Raw genomic sequence first — 21591 nt, 5'->3', positions numbered from 1 at the left:
TTTATTCTGAAAATGGTATTCAGAAAACTACCAAAAGGAACACAGCAAGCCTATAAACTGGTATATTTAATATTTACATGCACAGCGTGGAAATGTACTGGGAAAAATGACTGAGCATTATCACTAGTTGGTATAATGACCATGGAAGAGTATACACAACTCCACCTTTCCTTATTTGCAAAATGTAAGAACAGAATATATATGCATTTCAATTCTTAAAACACATATGCACAATACCCTCTAAAACCCTTCATTTGATGGTACAAATCCAAAGATATAAAAAAGGTTAAATAAAAATAAGCATAAAGTTTGTTTTAATACCTTTGTATTTTAATGTATAGGTTGATAAGTATAATGAAATGTAATCAATAGTTAGCTAAAGGGGATAAAAACTCAAATTCTGAAGCTAGATGTCAAACATCTGTGTACAAAGATTTATCAAATAACTTACATTTTGAGGATATATATATATGGAATATTAAAGACATAACAAACATTAAAAAACAAACATTGAACTCTATCACTGAGCCACATCCTCAGCCCTATTTTGTATTTTATTTAGAGACAGTGTCTCGCTGAATTGCTTAATTTGCTGAAGCTGGCTTTGAACTTAAGATCCTCCTGCCCCCAGCCTCTGGAGCTGCTGGGATTACAGGCAAGAGCCACCGTACCTGGCTTAACTGGATTTTTAATTACCCAAGTATCTGACTTTCAGTTTTAATCATTATAAAATTATGTACATAGGTGACCTTCCTGTTCTAAATTCTAAATATTATTAGTCATGATTTGGTGGAATGCCTTTTATCAAGACAAACTGGATATATAAAGGTTACATTTGGTATCAGTCAGCATTTAACATGATGAGTATGATATATCCATATTACATGTGAAGATTTATTACTTAGCCTCCCTTCAGAATTTTTTAAATGAGTATTCAAATGTACGAAGAGTTCAATAGAAATAAGTTAGTTGTATTCTATAGTGACATTATTTTCTAAGGAACAACCACTACTTGGGCTTTCTAGAGGATTCTATGCTTTGTTCATTTTCACATGTACCTATTTACAAAACTGAATTTCTTGCCTAATATTTGTATTTTAGTGTTGGGATTTTATTTTTTGTTTGTTTATGTGTTGGGGACTGAACCAAGGGTTTCATGCATCATGTTAAGCACATGCTGTATCACTGAGCTCTGTCCCAGTCCCTCTTATCTACCTTTTTTTCTTGAGGGTTGGGGGGGGTACTGGGGATTGAACTCATGGACACTCAACCACTGAGCCACATCCCCAGCCCTATTTTGTATTTTATTTAGAGACAGGGTCTCACTGAGTTGTTAAGCGTCTTGCTTTTGCTGACTCTGGCTTTGAACTCACGATCTTCCTATCCAGCCTTTAGAGTTACTGGGATTACAGGTGTGCACCACTGCATTCAGCCCCTTACCCACCTTTTAAAAATCAAGTATTCAAGTTAGAAACAGGAGGCTATAAAAAATTGTCTCTAGTTAAAATAACCTCTTTTTCTTTTCTTCTTTTTTTGGTACTGGGTTTTGAATCCAGAGACACTTAATCATTGAGCTACATTCCCCAGGACCTTTTTATTTTGAGATAGGATCTCCCTAAGTTACTGAGGTTGGCTTTGAACTTGATATCTTCCTGCCTCAGCCTCCCAAGTGTACTACTGTGGTACCCAGCTTGATCAAACTTCTTTTATGAAATAGGATGATTTTTCTCATTACTGAAACAAAAATATCAACCCAAAATAACAATCTGAAGAACACAGAGTTAATGAATATCAAAAGTTTCAGACATCACATTTGAGTATGTTTTCTGTAAGAATACTCCTCCTTACCTGATGAAGAACTTCCAGAGTAACGGGATAAAAGAGGTTTTCAATTATTATTCGGAGCACAGGGCTCTGTCCAGGTAGGACTGTGCCTTCATTGGAAGGAGCTCCAGGAAGGGCCAGGTTTCCTGACTGGACAGCACTGACAGCCTGCAATGCAGCTTGGGCTCTCTAGAGAACAATCCAAAATCAGGCTTTTTATTATATAAAAGCATTTAAATGAATCTTAAAAGCCAGCTGATAGAAAACAATATGAAGTAAGATAGTTAAATCACCCCCCACTTTATCTAGATGCAATATAGCCTAAGTTCTGAATCGGTCAAAAATCCAACAAAGACCTATCTTATCACATTGATACAGTACTTAATATTGCTTAAGTTTACTTGATACAATTTGTATTTCCTAATTTTTAAAAGACAATGAGGAAGAAAAGAGCAAAGATCATGTAATAATCACTCAAGTCCCTCTTCTTCACTCTATTCCTTTCTATTCTCAAATAATTCAAGCATCTGGGTGGCATAAAATAAGTGTAAACAAGGAGAAAAAGGGGTGTGGTGGCCCAGAGTGGGGAAAAGAGGCCGTTCATATAGGTAGGCATCCTAACATGAAGCATCAGAGCCTAAGAAAGGTGAGGAAAGCATCCATATGGCAGAGCGGCCTGGTAAGGGGAATCTTAGCCCAAAGGTAAAGTAAGGAAGGATCTGTGTGGGGAATGGTTCAGTGTTGAAGATCAGAACCTGAGAAACATAAGAAGAGTAAAGAAGGCATACAGAGGAAAGGGTACCTGGCCAAGACCATCAGAGCCTAAGGAGAGTTGAGAGGGATCCATATGGTATAGGTAGTCAAGATATGAAGACAGCCTAAGCAGGTAAAGAGGAGGTCCAGGGAAGTGGGTGAGCTGGTATGAAGTCAAGAGCCTGAAGAGGCTAAAAAAGTCATTCAGGGCTGGGGATGTGGCTCAAGCGGTAGTGCATTCGCCTAGCATGCATGAGGCACTGGGTTCGATTCTCAGCACCACATAAAAATAAAATAAAGATATTGTATCCACCTAAAACTAAAATATATATATATATTAAAAAAAAAAAGTCATTCAATGGAAGGACAGCCCGGCAAGTTGCTAAAAATCATTCTCCATTAAAAAGAAACAAGGGAATCTAAAAAAATAGCTGCTAATTCCAGAGCTGAGGCAGGAAAAGCACAAGATAAATGTGAAATGTTTTTGTTTTTATGGTGTTTTTCTTGTTGTTTTTGCCAGAATATAAGAAATATTGAAAGAATGGTAGAGATTTGTCAAAAGGATATAGAGGCCAACATGAAGGGGGGTTCCTACTGATCAAATGTGAGACATTTTGTGGATTAAAATAGTAATAATTATACAAAAAATAATCCATGAAACAAAACAGGAACTCTGAAGTTCATGGTAAAAATTGAGTAATGAACAGTATGTTTACAATGTCTTAAAATACCTGCCCATAGGGGTTGGGGTTGTGGCTCAGTGGTAGAGCACTTGCCTGGCATGTGTGAGGCAGTGGGTTCAAAACTCAGCACCACATAAAAATAAATAAATAAAAAGGTATTGTATCCATCTACAACAACAAAAAATATTAAAAATAAAAAAAACCTGCCCATAAAGTCCTATTCCCCCAGCCCTTTTTTTTCAGTGCTGAGAATGGAATCCAGGACCTTGTACATGTTAGGCAGGTGCTCTACTACTGAGCTACATCTCCAACCCTATTCCTCCCTCTTTTTAAGCACAGTTGGTCTTCTGTGTCTGTGGGTTCTGTGTCCAACTATGAATTGAAAAATACTCAGAAAAAACCTGCATCTGTATTGAACATAAACAGGCTTTCCTTGTCATTATTCCTTGAACAGTACAATGTTACAACTATTTACATAGCACTTATATTGTAAAAGATACAGCAATCTCTAGGTGATTTCAAGAATATGGAAGTATGTGTGGAAGTAAATAACTTGAACATCCTTGAATTCTGGTATTGGGAGGGGTCCTGGAAACAATTCCCCTGAGTATTAAAGGGCAACTATAATAACTTGACGGCAGAGAAGCCTGTCAAATACCAGCCTAATGAAGAGACAGAGGAGCACACGATCAGTAAAGGAACAAATTGAAAATGTATGCTACCTGAAATTACACAATAAGAAGAAAAGAGTATTACTTCTGTGGAGTACCTATAAAAGATACTTACCCTGAATCGAAACATGAAGAAACATCAGACAAACTCAAATTGAGGGACATTCTAGAAAATAAATTGCCTATAATTTTCAACAGTATCAAGGGCATGAAAGTCCTTTTTTATTTTTTTTAATGTTTATTTTTTAGCTTTAGGAGGACACAATATCTTTATTTTACATTTATGTGGTGCTGAGGATTGAAGCTAGTGCCTCGCGCATGCTAGGTGAGCACTCTACCACTGAGCCACAACCCCAGCCCCTGAAACTCCTTTTTTAAATTTGACTTTTTTAATTTTTAAAATAAAACTTAAAAATTTGACTCCTTCAAAATTTAATTTATTAAATTATTCAAAAAATGCAGTAGGCTGGATGCGGTGGTGCCTATAATCCCAGCTGCTCAGGAGGCTGAGGGCAGGAGGATCGCAAGTTCAAAGCCAGCCTCAACAAAAGCAAGGCACTAAGCAACTGAGTGAAATCCTGTCTCTAAATATAATACAAAAAAAAAAAAAACCACCCTACATATACACATACATACATACAATGGGGCTGGTGATGTGACTCAGTGGTCAAGGGCCCCAAGTTCAATCCTCAGTACCCTCCCACCAAAAAAAGTAGGACAAAGGAGGGAAAATTAAAGGAAAAAAGCATGGTTAATGATTACTAAAATTAAATGAATGCTTTCAATGAATCTTTTGCTCCATACTTATCATTTCTTAAGGTGATGATATCTGAATGATAAAATAAAAAATTCTACCACTTTAATGTCACTTTAATTTTTACATATCACAGTTGCAATTTTAAACATCACGATACTTTTTTGTATGTAAATCATAAATTCAAACTGAGGGACATTCTAGAAATTAAACTGCATGTAATTTTCAACAATGTCAAGGACATGACATTTCTTGTTTTCTTTTCATGATTCTAATTTTTAGTTACTGTTTACTATTTATTATACCATGTGAGACATTTGAGTTTTCACCATTTTGCTTTAAGTAATAAATACCTGTCTGAAAATCGGAAGTCTTTCATTTTCTATACGCTTAACATTTAAACAAATTTCACTTTTATACTTGTATATATTCTTTTTTCCCCTTTTAAAAAACATGCTGTGGAAGTGAGCACTATCCCTTTTGAAATTACTTGCATACAAACATTTTTTATACCACACACAGATTTTTAGGTATCAAATGATACACAAACTGCTAAATGTTCAGTTTCCAAAGCAGCAGCATCTTTGAGAAGGTATGAATAATTATTTGAATATTTTGTATCATTAATTCTTAAAACCATGCTTTTAGGCAGACAATTAATTGTAATGGGATATTGGCCACCTCAATCTCACTTCAATTCAAACATGGCAGTTTATCTCATCTATTTTACACTGTTCTCCCCAGTAAGATTTTATTGAAAAGCAAGGGTGGTACTGCTTTTAACAATTGAAAACTGATTCAGACTTCCATGTTGGATCCACAGTTGGTGATGTCTTTATGGTTTATATATGAGGTGTCCTCCAAATGCCAATGTGTGAGACAACGCAGGAATGTTCAGAGGTAAAATGATTCAATTATGAAAGCTGAAAACTAATCAGTGGGTTAATCTATTTGACAGATTAATAATTTAGAAGGACTAACATACTAGGTTAACTGTGGGCAACTAGGGTGTGGCTGGAGGAAACAGGTCACTGAGGACATACCTTTTGAGTTTATATTTTGTCCTCTGTGCCCTAACCTCTCTCTTCTTCCTGGCTGACATGAGCCGAGCAGCTTCCTACCACCACATCCTTCTGCCAAGATGTTCTGACTTACCTCTAACCCAGAACAATGGAGTGGTCAACCAAGGACCAAATCTCTGAAACCATAAGTCAAAATACGAACTTTTCCTTCTCTCAGTTGTTCTGGTCAGGTATTTGGTAAAGTGACAAAAAGATGACTGACACACAATGGCAGAGGGAAATGAATCAATCAATTAAAAGACCCAGAACTGACACAGGGGTTAGAATTAGGAAGTCAAAGCAATGAAATTAGTTGTTATAACTCTATTCCACACACTCGAAAAGTTATGCAGAGTGCTTGCCTAGCATGCACAAGGTCCTGGGTTCAATCCCCAACACTGCAAAAGAAAAAAGTTGAGCAGAGGCTTGGAAGACATAAAAACAGTGCTATCCAACAGACTCCTGGGATTGTAGAAATGTGATTTCTATGCTATCCTATGATAGCAACTAGTCACAAGAGGCTAGTGAGCATCTGAAATGTAGCTATTACAACTCAGAAACTGAATTTTTAAATTTAGTCACATATAGCTACTGGTTGCCATGTTGGACATCACAGTTCTAGAGGATCTCTGGGAAAAGACAGCATCCTAGGGAGGTTTTAAGTATAATAACTGTCCCTATTCCTCTTAGATTAAAATGATTACTTTTTTCTTTTCAGTACTGACAATTGAACTCAGAGCCCCACATGATAGGAAAGCACTCTGCCATTGAGATACATTCCCAGCCCTGTTTAAATTTTATTTTGAGACAGAGTTTCACTAAGTTGCCTCTACAGACCTGGAACTTGTAATCGTCCTGCCTCTGCCTCCCAAGCTCTTAAGATTACTACCCCAAGCTAATGGGAAATGATTTTTAAATATCTGGGAAACGAATTCTCTGGAACAATTATACTATTAAAAAGGAAACAGTAAAATTGGAAAAGCAACAAAGATTTTATTGTCAGAACAGGGACATATATTTCACATAAACTATAAAGAAGCCTAGATAATGTGAAAAGCACAGTTCTAGAATCAAGAAGATAAAATTAGGGCTGGGGATGTGGCTCAAGCAGTAGCGCGCCCGCCTGGCATGTGTGGGGTGCTGGGTTCGATCCTCACACCACATAAAAATAAAATAAAGATATTGTGTCCACCTAAAACTAAAAAATAAATTTTTTTTTTAAAAAAGAAGATGAAATTAACATATAGTAAATGTACACAGTCAAGTGTTTGGTTTAATAATTTTTGAGGGAACATTTTAAGGGCAAATTTTCCTAAAGTCATCTCTGAAGATTTATACTTCTACCCATGTGATTGAAAAAAAATATATAAACGACTGCCATTAACATAATCACCTCTCAAATGTTATGCTTCAGGATATGATCTGAATATTTTTAAAAATTTTTAAAATGTCTTTTAAATAAGGGACCCCAAAGTATTTGATATTCACCTAACAAGTTATGTCCATGAGCTGGAAAAGAAGTCACGCGCAGATATGTGCAGTTCAGAGAACAATAATGAAAGAAACACTAATCTATTAACTTCCTGGGACTGTCATAATAAAATGAAATATGGTACATTTTATATATATAAAAAGGTACCATCTACTTTGACTTCAGTTTGGTGTTGGACTTTGAATAAAAGAAATCTCAATTACATTTTATCAAACATTAATGCACAAAGATTACACAAAAGTAATAAAATGGAAAGGGTATCAGGAAGAAATCCAAGCTATCTAAGAATAAAGTAGGTCATTTGGGTGGCTCTGGTTGCCAAGCAACTGGTATTTCTGTTTCCCATTGGAATAATTTAATCATTAAAAAGTTTTACTAAACTATTTTTTCTTCTTCAAGATTTATACTTGAATTTATACTTTATAATTTATAACATATTCAGAAACACACTAATGGGAAAACTGTAAGATTTATATAAAGGAAAACTTAAAAAACGTTACTGAAAGACGTAAAAGAAAACAATGTAACTTCTTCCTCTAAAGGATCACAGAGAAATAGAAATGTGTTAGTTATTCCCAAATTAATCTACAAAATCTATCCTATTCTAATTGTGTTTTTTAAGGAGCATGTATTACCAAAATAATTCTGTGATATATCTGGAGAAATCAAAAATATTGATGTTAATTTCTGGAGAGGGTATATTATCCTATAATATACTAAGTTATAGTATGCGCTGAAGCAGGAATGGAATAGAATGGAAGCTAGTCCAGTTAGAGATGGAGTACATGCCATGTGAGCAGCACACACGAGGATAGACCAAGCCATGCAAGCAGAATGCAGACATGTCTAATGAGGGTGTCTGTCTGTTTATATGTATATGCATAGCATATCGATAGAAAAACTAGAATATGATAAAGAATAAGTTTCACATCAGAGAATAGTAAGTAGGTTATTAAAATAACAATGTTTGGGGCTGGGACTGTAGCTCAGTGGCAGAGTGCTTGCCTAGCATGCATGAGGCACTGGGTTCAATCCTCAGCACACCACATAAAAATAAGCAATAAAATAAAGGCATTCTGTCCATCTACAACTATAAAAAGTTAAAAACAATAACAACAACAACAACAATGTTGCCCTTATTCCCCACATCAAAAAACTTCCTAATAGAACAAAGATTTAAACATCAAAATAAAAGGAACCAAAACATGAAAATATTAGCATATTGCTTGTTTGTTTAAATCTTGGTGTGCTAGGTTTTTCTGAGCATGGTACCAAAGTCAGACTGCATCATGACAATCTTAACAAGAGTTTTTACTATACATATAAAAAATATTTTTAAAACACATAAGCAAAAACATTTATAGGAACAGAAAGTAGAATCGTAGACAGAGGCTGATGGGAAGAATAAGTGGGAAGTTATTATTTAATGGATAGGAAATTTCAGTTTTAGATGATGAATATGTTCTGAAGATCAGTGGTGGTGGTGGGTTATCCAATAATGTGAACGTGCTTAATGCCACTAAAGTACACATTTAAAAATGGCTGAATAATTTGGCATTAGATATATATATTTTCTTAATATTTTTTATTAGTCATTGATGGATATTTATTTATTTATATGTGGTACTGAGATCAAACCCAGTGCCTCATACATGTTAGGCAAGCACTCTACCATGGAGCCACAATCCCAGCCCGATATTTAAAAACAAATTTTAAATGGGAGGAAATGGCATAAATAGAAATCACTATAAATAAATATATTTAAAATGATCAGGAGTGATGGGAGGGGAGGGGAGAGGAAGGGGGGAAAGGAAGGACAGCAGAATAAAATAGTCATTATTATCTCTGTATGTATATACGTGGCTGCATGACCAATGTGATTCTGCAACCTGTACACTCAGAAAAATGAGAAATTATACCCTATCTGATTCAAATGTATGATATGTCAAGATCATTGTACTATCATGTATAACTAATTAAAACAAATTTAAAAATTTTTTAAAAAAAAATGATTAGAGCTGGGATTGTGGCTCAGCGGGAGAGTTATTTCCTCACACGTATGGGGCACTGGGTTCGATCCTCAGCACCATATAAAAATAAATAAATAAATAGAATAAAAGTATTGTGTCCATCTGCAACTAAAAAAATATTTTTAAAAATGATCAAATAAAAGTAAAACAATAAGTTATAATTTCTCACCTATCATATTAACAAAGATAAGCAGGAAAACCACTTGCTTATACATTATCAAGAGCACCCTAAATTGGCATATAATCTTTTACAGCAAGCATTCATGCAACATATTGAAATATAAAATATAATCTAATAATATAATGTTGGAAGTGTGCTAAAATATGTTCTTGGAGTACTATTTGTAAACGCATTAAATAGGAAACAACTTCAATGTCTAAGAAAAAGTAATTGGATATACGATGGCTTTCCTCTATAGAGGAATAATAGGCAATCATTGAAAACTTATGAAGTACCTCTGATTTGTGGTTATGAAACCATGTGCATAACATATAGAGGAAAAAAATAAAAGGTTTCTAAACATCAGAATTCCATTTGTATAAAATAGATAACACAGATACCAGAAAATGGAAGGGCACATACTAAAATATTAGGTATACTACTTATTAGTTATCTCTGGGCAACTAGATGATTTTTTTTTCTTTTACTTTTCTAGATTGAGTGTTTTACCATGTATACATATTGTAACTGTCATTTATAAAGACAATTTTTTCATTTTACAAAATCAATTCTAAGCCCTGGGGATACAGCTCAGTGATAAAGATCATGCAAAGGCAAGGCCCCAGGTTCAAACCCCATCATACGTGTGGGGGGTAAAATAAATTAAATGAAATCTATTCTATTTTAAAATATCAAATGCTGCCAGATGCGGTGGAATCCATCTGTAATCCCAGGTACTCCAGAGGCTGAGCCAGGAGGATCTCAAGTTCAAGATCAGCCTCAGAAACTTGGGGAAACCTGTCTCAAAGTAAAAGGACGTAGGATGTAGCTCAGTGGTAAAGCACCACTAGGTTCAATTCCCAGTACAAAAAGAAAGAAAGAAAAATCAAATACTGCACTTATTCTAGTTTATATTATATGCCCTATGTCTTAAAACAAGGATTATGTGTAGGAAATGCCCATTGTGATCAATGTGGAAAACTAAAACTCAATAAATTTAAATACAGTTTGCATTGTAATGCCTTTCAACACAGAATCAAAGACTTTTAAGTTCTTTGTATAGAGCAAGAATATAGAGGCCAAATATGCTCTTTACATAATAAAAACCCACTTAAAAACTACTTGCTTTGTAGATAAAATTTTCCTATCTTTAAGTAACTTCAAATTACTACTTTTAACTATTTAAAAATTAACCTGGAAGGACACAAAAGACTCAATATGAAGTACATTAAAATAAAAATAGAAAAGTAAGGTAATAAACATTGATAGACTACATTCCACATTCATCTTAAGGAGTCAAAAATCACTTAATTCTAAACACATTCTCATTAACATCTTATATAAGTTACTCAACATTACAATATAAGCATCACACTCAACTTCTCAAATCCTTTGCTATAAATTCTGTAAAAAGGAGGAATTAAAATGAATGACTTTCTAAAGTTCCTTTCAGATTTGAAATGTTAAGAGGTTCATAACTATAGAAAATTAATTTTAAGTTATGATATCATATTTTTACTCCTATTTTTAAAGATGTCTTAAATACTTACAGCTTGATTAGGCAGATTGTCAGTCTTAAGTTCTCTGTGATTGGAATACTGAATATAAACTGGCTGGCTTCGAAGTTGAGGAGTAACAGGAGTGTAATAATTCACCATAGTAACTGCAGCTTCCTCAGAAGCCATTTCTAAGAAAGCCTGCAACAAGCATAAGAAGGTAAGGGGGAAAGCTCATCTTTTTTAATAAGACAGTTCACTATTTATCATTCCAACTCACTCTAAAACTCATGCATTCTCAACAGAAATAATATTTCCTCAAAAAGATGAAAAATCTTTTGTTTCAAAGTATATCATGGATGGTAAGTAGAAATATATTGGAAAAGTTGGGTTTGAGAAAGGTTTGGACTTGAGAAACTGTCAGTTGATTAAATAATTTCATGTGTTTTATCTTCCTATTATTTTTGCTTCTTCTAAAATTTAAAAACAATTAAAAAGGTTAAAATAAATATATAAATCAACATTATAAATGGATGTTTTCAGAGACTGTGATTTAATAGTTTTCTGTGAAAACTTTGGGGCTAATGGGCTATATTCTACATCAAGATATTGAAATTTCATGAGGCAATAAGGAATTTTTTTTTTTAAGTCTCAAATGTCCTTTAGAGGAAAAAAGGAAGGAGAGAGCATTGTACTAACTATTTAAATTCTTATGTTTTTTTTTTCTTTCCTTTTCTTTTGGTGGTAGTTGTGAAACAACAGCACAAATAAAATTAAACAGAGCATCCATTTTTCAATAGTTATTATTTCATACTTTGCCAACTAGAAACCAACTTATCTGATCTGATAGCAAGAATGAGAGTTGTCAAGACTTGGTAGAAAGGGAACCTATTCTAGCTATTACAATTTCGATAACTTAGAGGTCATTAACACCTCTGAATCTTAGATTTCCTCATCTAAAATATGAAGTACTGCCCAATATGATCTTTAAGTCTCCTCACATTTTAGGTAGAATTCCTGTTAAGTGATCAGTCTGAGATTTTACAGGAAAGAAATATTGGAAAGCATCTTTTTCAAGTGGTGGTGCCCAGAATTAAATTGTACTTACTTTACAAATATGTTCTCAATCAACACCCATGTTACACTTTGAAGCAAAAGTTACATGTAAGTACTCAGAGTTCTTTTCCCTATTTTATATATTTATATTATATATTTATATTATATGCTTATACACATGCACACACATAAACACTATATCTACACATCTGTATGTTACATATATTTCTTGTGTGGCATCATAATAAATTACTACTGATCAAAATCAACACAAACCTCTAGTAAGATAACCCAACTATTTTTTCACTATAAAACATTTAATTAGCAAGCACACAGCAACCACTTCGACTTATGTATAAAACACTTAAAATTTATAAAATATACATTTATTAACAATAAAATTTACTGAACACAGAAAATGGCAAATATCTATAAATCCAACTATGCCTTTGTTTATAGTTATCTTAACTGTCAGATGTTTTCATATGAAGTCCAGTAAAGGAATATCAACTATATAAATGTTAAATATGATGTATAATGGTATCAACCAAATGTCACAACTAAACCAATTAGATGTTTCAAATTAACAATAATTTCCCAAGAGGTAGTTATGTTAGCCAATGAGGGTGAATCAAATATCACAAGTCAAGAAATCAATTCACAATAAACATAAAATTCCACTATCTTTAAAGAGATAAAAGTGTCTTCAAGTCATTATACATCTAAAAGATATAAACGTCCATGATATTCTTTAAAGTATCGGTAATAGACTTTTTCTAATATTTATAAGACAGGAGTATAAAAATGACTAAGGCAAGGAAAAAAAAAAAAGCTGGGATTCAAACTCCAAAGCTTCTTCTCAGCAAAAAAAAAAAAAAAATCAGTGAGGTGAACAGAGAGCCTACAGCTTGGGAGCAAATTTTTACCACACATACATCAGATAGAGCACTAATCTCTAGTATATATAAAGAACTCAAAAATCTTAACACCAAAAAACCAAATAATCCAATCAATAAATGGGCCAAGGAACTGAACAGATACTTCTCAGAAAGTGATATACAACCAATCAACAAATATATGAAAAAGTCTTCAACATCTCTAGCAATTAGATAAATGCAAATCAAAACTAATATTTTATCTCACTCCAGTCAGAATGGCACCTATTAAGAATACAAATAACAGTAAGTGTTAGCGAGGATGTGGGGAAAAGGGCACACTCATACACTGCTGTTGGGACTGCAAAATGGTACAGCCAATATGGAAAGCAGTATGGAGATTCCTTTGAAAACGTGGAATGGAACCACCTTTTGACCCATCTATCTCACTCCTGGATTTATAACAAAAGAACTTAAAAGCAGCATACTACTGGGACACAGCCACATCGATGTTTATTGCAGCACAATTCACAATAGCTAAATTGTGGATCCAACCTAGGTACCCTTCAGTAGATGAACGGATAAAGAAAATGTGATATATATATACAATGGAATATTACTCAGAAATAAAAGAGAATAAAATCATAGCATTTGCAGGAAAATGGAGTTGGAGAATATAAAGCTAAGTGAAGTAAGCCAATCCCAAAAAACCAAAATGCCAAGTGTCTTCTCTGATATAAGGATGCCGATTCATAATGGGGATGAGGAGAGAGCATGGGAGGAATAGACGAACTTTAGATAGGTCAAAGGATAGAGAAGGGAAGGGGAGCAAAGGGGTGGGAAAGATGGTGGAATGAGATGGACATCATTACCCTAAGTACATGTATGTAAACACATATGGTGTGACTCTACTTTGTATTCAACCAGAGACATGAAAAGTTGTGTTCTACTTGTGAAACATGAATTGAACTGCACTCTGCCATCTCATATAACTTATTAGAATAAATAAAATTTTAAAAAACTTTTTAAAAAGAAAAAAAGCTATGGCAATAGTTTCTACCTGGTTTTTAATCGCCATTCAATAAAGAATTTGTAAACATTATTCCAATAATATTCTCCATAAGGGAAGAAAGTATATTTTTACTAACTCTTTGCTGAGTGTTAAGAAATAGTTCAATTTCTAACATCAGTCACATAAAGAAAAAGTTTAACAATGTCTTTGGAATATGTGAGTCTTGTCATAGGAAGGGTTTTTTTCCCCCCCTAGAGTATACAGAATCTAGACTTTTATATGTAAAAATAAATTTCTCACATGAAATCCAGTAATCATTTAAGATTTTCCAAAGTATCTAGTCAAAGAATTTAGTCTTCATCATGTGGGGTGGAGAGACAACTAAAAGTCATTGCCCGGAGGACTTAAAATAGCCCCTCTCTTCCCCCATCATTCCAAATGCTCTGGGAAAGGTTATAGCCCATAATCATGAAGTGTATTACTAAATAGGTATTTTCTAAACAGGATTTATGATTTAAGAAAAAGGTAATGAACAGGTACAGTTAGCTTACAGATAAACCCCAGAATAAACAGTAAAGACAAGAAAAAACAATTGTGACCTTGCCTACTGCCTATCAAAACCAATATTAGAGATGATCATGATTGCTTTTTTCAAATCACACAGACCACAGGATTCCCAGCAGTAGCAACTCTTGTTTAACTCTTGTTAAATAATAAAGATTTAAGCCCCCATGTACTAGTCTCCAATAGATGTAAGAAATGTGCACACATGAAGAATACATACGAGAGCATGTTTATAACCTCTCTGAATCTTAGTAACCTCATCTGAATTAAGTGGGGATATTAATCAAGCAGTTTACTAGAGGAGGACTGAATCAGACATGATCCAATCACTTTCATACCCACACTTGACTATTTATTTTTTAGGTACCAGGAATTAAACCCAGAGACACTTAACTACTGAGCCTCATCCCCAGCCCTTTATGTATTTTACTTAGATACAGGGTCTTGCTCAATTGCTTAGGGCCTCACCAAGTTGCTGAGGCTGGCTTTCAACTCACAATCCTTCTGCTTCAGCTTCCTGAGCCGCTGGGATTATAGGTGTTCAACACAGCAGCTGGATCTATTTATTTATAAGTGTAGTCATGCTTCTAAAACTTTTATTTACAAAAAGAAGCAACAGTGACATATCACAATGTACTATAAATTTTATAGTCTAGATTCCATGCCTCCTTTCTATAATAATGCTTAGCACTAAAGATTTTCAGGATAATCAAAAAAGTGGAAAGAACTGAAGAATACATCCCAGTGAGGTCTCATTTTGGAACAAGAAAGCACACAATCATTAAAATCAATATAACAAGTATTATATTTTTGTTATGGTCATGAGAGAATCAAATTTTCTTAGTTATTTTCAGAAAACTTATTTTTTTCAGGACATTGAAACAGGCAAAAAATTTTGGGTTATAATCCAAAAAAGCAAAAATCATACAAATGAGATTAGATCAAGTTTTTAAAAAGCATCTGCAAAGCAAAGGAAATTATCAACAATATCTATAATATATAAGGAACTCCAAAAACGCAACAGCAAAAAAGAAAAAAATTAAATAATTGACAATAGACCTAAACAGATATATGTCAGAAGGAGACATACAAATAGCCAAAGGCATCTTAAAAATGTTCAACATCAGGGCTGGGGTTGTGGCTCAGTGGTACAGTGCTCACCTAGCACGTGCAGGGCCCTGGGTTCAAGCCTCAGCACCACATAAAAATAAAAAAATAAAAGATATTGTGTCCAACCACAACTAAAAAAATAAAATATTAAAAAAAAAGTTCAACATCAAAGAAATGCAAGCTGAAAAAAAAAAATGAGAGGCTAGGCTACCTCACTCCATTATCAAAAAATAACAAGCGCTGGCAAGAATGTGGAGAAAAGAGAATGCCTGTACACTTGTTGGTTGGAATGTAAATTAGCACACTCATTATGGAAATCAGTATAGAGATTACTTTAAAAATTAAAACAGAACTATCATATGATCTAGCAATCCCACTACCGAGTATATATCCAAAGGAAAGGAAACCCATATGTCAAAGACATCTGCACTTCCATGTTTATTGCAGCACTATTCACAATAGTCAAGAAATAGAAATAACCAAAGCATCCATCAAAGGATGGATGTATAAAGAAAATGTGAAACATACATAATGGAATACCATCTAGCCATAAAAAAGAATGAAATTCTGCCATTCGTGACAACACAGATGGAACTAGAAATCATTATGTTAAATGAAATACACCAGGCACAGAAAACAAGTACTGAATGATCTTGTGGAATATAAAAAACTGAACTCACAAGCTGAGTGGAACAGTGGTTAACAGAGGGTGGAGAGTGTAGGGGAAGAAGATATGGGGAAAGGCTGATCAGTGGGTGGGTATTAAGTTATTGTAAGTAGAAATAAGAAGTTCTGGTGTGCTATATTGAACAGTAGGGTGACTACAGATAATGATAATGTGCAGTATATTTCAAAAAGCTAGAAGAAATGATTTTAAATGTTTTCACCATAAAGAAATGATCAATCAGGAAATATGCTTAATCTGATTTAAACAACACACAACATATACATGTACCAAAAATCACATGGTACCCCATAAATATGTATGATTCTTATATACCATATATATATGTATGTGTGTGTGTGTGTGTGTGTGTGTATAGAATTTTTTTAAGTGCAGGGCTGAGAACCAAAACCTACAGCTTTTGTACATGCTAGGCAAGCCACTCTCTGAGCTGCATACACTCTCAGTGCCAATTTTTGTATTATTGTGTATCAGTTAAAATAACTAATTAAAAAAAAACCTATTAACTTATCAAATGAAGCCTCTCTTATATCTCCCTCAAATTATTAAATAAATTACATATTAATTCTACAACTGAATATACATACTGTTAAATGAGTTTACAGGAAGTCATTGTTTTGTACTAGCCTCCTACACAAGGCCCAGAAGATATGAGTCAACTCATATTAGGTAGATAAATTTCCAAAGTAACAAGTTTCTTTTTCTTTTCTTTTTTTTTTCTTTTGATGTTAGGGATCGAACCCAGGGCCTTGTGCATGCAAGGCAAGCACTCTACCAACTCAGCTATATCCCCAGCCTCCAAAATTACAAGTTTTTAACAGAAGGTTCATAGCAACCCATTAGCATGAGCTCATTCTACCCAAACATGTTTACCCTCTGCTTTAACTCTTACAATAATCCACTTGGTAAGAAAGTGTTGTTTCCACCTTAAAAATGCTAACCATTCTATCATGTCCAGCTTAACACTCATACTATTTTATAGAATTAAGTATTGATTAATTCTAACATCTCACATAAAAGTCAATTTAGACCTTAAAAATCGTTGTAATTTTGTCTTGTGACAATACTATACATTTCTATCTAGATTTTGGGAAACTTCACCGTTCTTTGTCAAATATGGTGTGACTTATATCCTCTCTATCAAGGTCTTCTAGTAATCACAGGATGTTTTCATAAACCATCTTATGAGTAAAATACAAAAATATTTCTTGTTAGGAAGGAAAATGTTTATAAATCAACAAGTGATAAATACTATTATTTTTGCATTAATATTTGTTGATTCCTGGTATAACCCCCCCAAAAAAACCTTCTACTTTAAAAATTAATGATCATAAAATTTAGAAAATAAGAAAAGTTGAAAAATTATCTGTAATATACCCAGAGATAATCATTCTGTGTTACTCTTTAAATATTACATACCTGGCTTTTTCCTTTCAACATCAAAAGATTAGTTACTTTGCCAAATGGTAGACCTAATGATATGACCTCTGCTTCGGTGACATCACATGGAATTTTGCGAAGATGGAGAACACGGGAAGGTGAACAGGGAGGTCTATCTCCTTTAAATTTCTTGTTGTCATTCCCATTAGCTAAAAAACAAGATTTTTAAAAATTACTAAAACTAATATGGTTGATATACTACATCAATTGTCACAATTGATCCTCTAGAGGTTTAGAATGTGAAATTCAGAAAGCTATAGGCATTGATGGGAGGGGAGAAGAATGGGAAACAAAATCAACCACATTTCTATGAGTCTTTTTTCTAGTTTTTTTTTTTTTTTTCCACTGTGAGTATTAATCCATTTATTTCCAACTCTTTATATCTAAAGACAGCATCTAACTAAGCTGCCCTAACTGGCCTGGAACTTTAGATTCTCTTGCCTCAGCCTCTTGAGTGGCTAAGATTACAGGTATGCTCCCTGACTTCAACTTTAACTTCAAGAAAAAGTATTAGTATAAATGAAATACATCATTTCAAATACAATCATGCGCCACATAATGATGACTCTTCTGTCAAGAAATGGACCACATACAGGCTTATGATCTCATAAGATTATAAGGGAGCTAAAATATCACCTAGTGACATTGTAACACAATCCATTATTCATGATTGTAGTGATGCTGGTGTAAACAAACCTACTGTGCTTCCAGTCATGTAAAAGTATATCACATACTATTACATACAGTAGATAATACTTGTAACAATAAATGACTTACTGATTTACATAGATTACAATTTTATCATCATTTAGGGGTATACTCTTTATACTTACAAAAACAAAACAAAAAGTTAACTGTAAAACAGCCACAGGCAGGTCTTTTAGAAAGTATTCTAGAAGAAGGCACTGTTATCATGAGATGAAGGTTCCATGTTACTACCCATGAAGACCTTTCAGTGGGACAAGATGTGGAAGTGGAAGACAATGAAATTGAAGTTCCTGACCCTTACATTAAGTAAAATAAAAAGAAAAACTTTTTAAAAATATAAAAATTCCATCAAATAAGTAAATTAAGAAAGATATTTTTGTACAGCTAAACAATGGGCCTATACAATCAAAAGCTTTTTTAAAAAAAGCTAAAATTTATAAAGAAAATGTTATAATAATCTAAGGTTAATTTATTATTGAAAAAAATTATTATTTTTTTTTTTTTACATATTTGGCAGACCCTAAATGTACCATGTTCACAAAGGTACATTAGTGTACAATAATGTCTTAGGCCTTTACATTCACTTTTTACTCACTGATTCATTCAGAGCACCTTCAGACCCGAAATCTCCATTTGGGATAAATGCCAAAACATCTTTTCTATGTTTAGGAACAGAAATACCATTGTATTACAAATGCCTGTAGTATTCAGTATAGTAATGGTGCTATACATGTTTGTAGCTGAAGGCAGAAGCTATTTCCACTGGCAGGTGGGGTCTGCTGAAACTGCAGGTATCTGCATCTGAGATACATGCTGTAGCTCTTAATGACAGGCTATGCCTTCCAGTGTTGAAACAGACCCCAGCAGCTCACTATCAATTTCTTCTTTCTAGGTTCTTAACTTGTGAATTTGAAGAATGAAATCCACAGACAAGGATGAGTGAGTATAATAGAATTTATTCAAGTATATGTAGAAAAAGAACTCCTGCAGGACCAAAGAAGACAAGACAGGGATTGCCACCTAAGTGTTAGTCTAGTAGTTTATAGAGTATAGAGCACTTGGGTGAATGCTATTGGTCCAAATTTATGCTAATTAAATTTTGGAAAAATATTAATGCTGTTGGTTAACTCTTGAGTCAGAACTTCCATTCAAGTCTGTTCCACTTCCACTTTTTCACAGCTCATCTGTAATCCCAGATGGTGCAGGCTCAGGGATCCAGAGGAGGTGCCAGGTGGGCATGCCCTAGCTTGCCCCAGCTAGCATGGCAGTCTCAGGACCTGTGAGCCAGGACCTGTGCTTCTCACCAGCACAGCAATCCACCAGGGTTGTAGCTCTACCACCAATTCTCGAAAAGATTATTGGGCTGGCTGTGTGGCTAGGCAGCTAGGGGTCATGTCACAATCTCCATTCAGGGAAAGTGTCCTATACAAGTATATCTTTTCTACGTTCAGGTACACAATACCATTGTGCTACAAATGCCTGCAGTATTCAGTACTGTAATGTGCTACATATATTTGTAGCTAAAGATAATGAGCTAAACCATATATCCTAGGTATGTAGTAAGTAACCCATACCATGTAGATCTGTGTACGTATACACACTATGATGTTCCCTTAATAATGATGAAATAGCCTATAATGCACTTCTCTGAAAGCATCCCCATTTTAATTAGGGTACCTCTAAATACTCAAATTTTTGTTCTGAATAGAGAACAATATTTATGGCTTTAAATTGTTTTTCTAATTTTTTCAATATTTACAAACAAATAACTATAAAATAAATTTTAGGAAAGATTATGAAAAAACTTTATATTTATTACATCTAAGATCTGAATTTGAGCTGTTTATGAAAATTAAACTCATTTCTTAGGCATTAAAAGTTTTATTAATTTATTATTTAATTCATTTATTGATATATAATAATCCTATTCATTATTACAGTAGTTCGTTTATTTTTTGGTATTTGGGATTGAACCCAGGAGTGCTTTACCACTGAGCTAAGTCCACAGCCCTTTTTATTTTTTGTTTTGAGAAAGGCTCTTCCCAACTTATTAAATTGTTGAGGCTGCCCTTGAACTTGTGACCCTCCTACCTCAGCCTTCCAAATTGCTCGTATCATAGACATACACTACTATTCTGGATTCATTATTACAGTAAATCTTAACGTAAGTGCCACCTTCTCAAAGATGCAAAGTTTCAACACCATACCAGACTTACTTCATCAGAAAGTTCAGGGCTGGTACCCAGCCTTCTACATTTAAAAATGTCCTCCATGTAATTATGACTCACTCTGAAGTTTGAAAACTGTTGCTATAAAATAAATTCATTATCCTAGCACATAGCTAAGTTTTGTTTAAATCCTATTGGTTTGAACATTGACATAAGTAGAACCAACAAGCCTGTAAGGAATACTAAAGTTTATGCAGATAAGATTCAGAATTTTTTCCAGAAATAGCATCATGTAAGACTTCATATAAATTATTTAAAAGCCAAAAGTTCCATCACAATGCTTTATAATAAAAATGCCATATTTGCCACTATTTGGAGGAAAAATTTCTTTTCAAACATCTGCGAATACCTTTTTTCTAATGAAAGAATAATATCTATGATCCTAAATTTAAAAATTTCATGAGAACCACATAAAAATCATATACGATAGATTGTACCCACATGTATGGCACAGAACTCAATGTGTTCACAGCACTTGCTCCCAAATTCTCTCTGTAAATGTATGTAGCATCTTATCCAGCACCAATACTATTTACACTTAGTAGTCCATATAGTCTTCATACAGTAAATGCGGCAGTCAGATTATGAATGAGACTCAAATATTTTTTAGATCAATTAATCTGGGAACAAAGGATTCCTTCTCCTCTATTTCATCAATTACCAAGAAATTCACCTTTTTCCCCTCAAAAATCACCACTGATTACATGCTTCCATTTTCTTTTTTTTTTTTTTTTAATATTTTTTAGTTGTTGATGGACCTTATTTTATTTATTTGTATGTGGTGCCGAGAATCGAACCCAGTGCCTCACATATGCTAGGCAAGCGCACTATCACTGAGCCACAACCCCAGCCCCAACTTCCATTTTCACTCTCAATATCATCTACCTCACCTTTTGATCTTGTCTCATTTCCTGTGAGCCCAGTCCCATGTTCCTAGGATTCAGTATCATATCAACTTAACTCAAAGAGTTTATCATGTCTTAACCTAT

At 33.9% G+C, this 21591-nt stretch overlaps 1 protein-coding gene across 1 annotated transcript in view; it reads right to left on the bottom strand.

Moving 5' to 3' along the window:
* Ptbp3 (polypyrimidine tract binding protein 3) overlaps nt 1-21591 on the bottom strand; it is a 93421-nt gene that overhangs the window by 36056 nt on the left and 35774 nt on the right. Inside the window, exons 3-5 of the mRNA XM_015492098.2 lie at nt 17646-17815; nt 10979-11125; nt 1849-2013 (exon numbers count right to left, since the gene is read on the bottom strand). Coding sequence (XP_015347584.2) covers nt 1849-2013; nt 10979-11125; nt 17646-17815 — 482 coding nt within the window. The remainder of the gene's footprint in view (nt 1-1848; nt 2014-10978; nt 11126-17645; nt 17816-21591) is intronic.

Source organism: Marmota marmota, unplaced genomic scaffold (genome assembly GCF_001458135.2).
Source record: "Marmota marmota marmota unplaced genomic scaffold, marMar, whole genome shotgun sequence".
Taxonomy (NCBI): Eukaryota; Metazoa; Chordata; class Mammalia; order Rodentia; family Sciuridae; genus Marmota; species Marmota marmota.
Note: the sequence above shows the minus strand (reverse complement) of the source record. Positions and strands in the feature narration are given on the sequence as shown.